The sequence below is a fragment of the Manacus vitellinus genome, unplaced genomic scaffold, assembly GCF_001715985.3.
Source record: "Manacus vitellinus isolate BGI_N305 unplaced genomic scaffold, ASM171598v3 scaffold_127_pilon, whole genome shotgun sequence".
NCBI classification, from domain to species: Eukaryota; Metazoa; Chordata; class Aves; order Passeriformes; family Pipridae; genus Manacus; species Manacus vitellinus.
The window spans coordinates 143,365-144,532 of NW_021938935.1; the positions used below are offsets into that span (position 1 = coordinate 143,365).

General features: G+C 57.7%; 1 protein-coding gene across 1 annotated transcript in view; it reads left to right on the top strand.

The window, feature by feature from the left end:
• CD5 (CD5 molecule) overlaps window positions 1–1,168 on the top strand; it is a 6,059-nt gene that overhangs the window by 2,790 nt on the left and 2,101 nt on the right. The window contains exons 5-6 of the mRNA XM_029965950.1: window positions 1–18; window positions 190–321. Coding sequence (XP_029821810.1) covers window positions 1–18; window positions 190–321 — 150 coding nt within the window. The remainder of the gene's footprint in view (window positions 19–189; window positions 322–1,168) is intronic.

Genomic DNA, 1,168 nt, shown 5'->3' on the forward strand with positions numbered 1-1,168 from the left:
CCCGGACCAGAGTTGTGTGTAAGGCGCCGTTCCGGGGGCAATCTGTGGGGTGCTGGAAACTGGAATTCCCAGCCCTGTGGAACGGGCAGGGATGGGAGGATGCCTTGCCGGGTGGGATTCGGGCTCCCAGTGGGTTTTCATGTCCCTGGGCACAAGGGTCTCATCCGGTGCCATCCGTCCTCTTCCCAGGCCAGGACTCCAAGCCACTTCCTGCCGGCACATCCGCCGGCACCGTCGGGAGCATCTGCCTGGCCCTGCTGCTCTTCCTCGTCCTCCTCGTTGTCTGCGGCCCCCCTGCCTGCAGGAGGCTCCGCAAGAGGAGTAGGTGACCCTCTGGATCCTCAGCCCACACCTGCCCTGCTGTTCCCAGGCTTGTCCCACCATCCCCAGGCCTGTCCCGTTGTCCCCAAGCCTGTGCCGTTGTCCACGCACCTGTCCCATTATTCCCAGGCTTCTCCCATTGTCCCCAGACCAGTCCCATTATCTCCAAGCCTGTCCCATTTTCCCCAAGCTTCTCCCACTGTTTCTAGACCCCTCCCATTATCCCCACATCTGTCCTATTATTCCCAGACCTCTCCCATTGTCCCCAAACCTGTCCCATTATTCTCAGGCCTGTCCCATTATTCCCAGATCTCTCCCATTGTCCCCAAGCCTGTCCCATTATTCCCATACCTGTCCCATTGTCCCCAAGCCTGTCCCATTATTCCCACACCTGTCCCATTGTCCCCAAGCCTGTCCCATTATTCCCACACCTGTCCCATTGTCCCCAAGCTTGCCCCACTGTTCTCAAGCCTGTCCCATTATTCTCAGGCCTGTCCCATTATTCCAGACCTGCCCCATTATTTCCAAACCTGTCCCATTGTCCCCAAGCCTGTCCCATTGTTCCCACACCTGTCCCATTATTCCCAGGCCTGTCCCATTGTTCCCACACCTGTCCCATTATTCCCAGGCCTGTTCCACTGTCACCAAGCCTGTCCCATTATTCCCAAACCTGTCTCATTGTCCCCACACCTGTCCCATTATCCCCAAGCCTGCCCCATTGTCCCCAAACCTGCCCCATTGTTCCCAAACCTGCCCCATTGTTCCCAAACCTGCCCCATTGTCCCCAAGCCTGCCCCATTATTCCCAAACCTGTCCCATTATTCCCAGGCCTGTCCCATTATTCCCA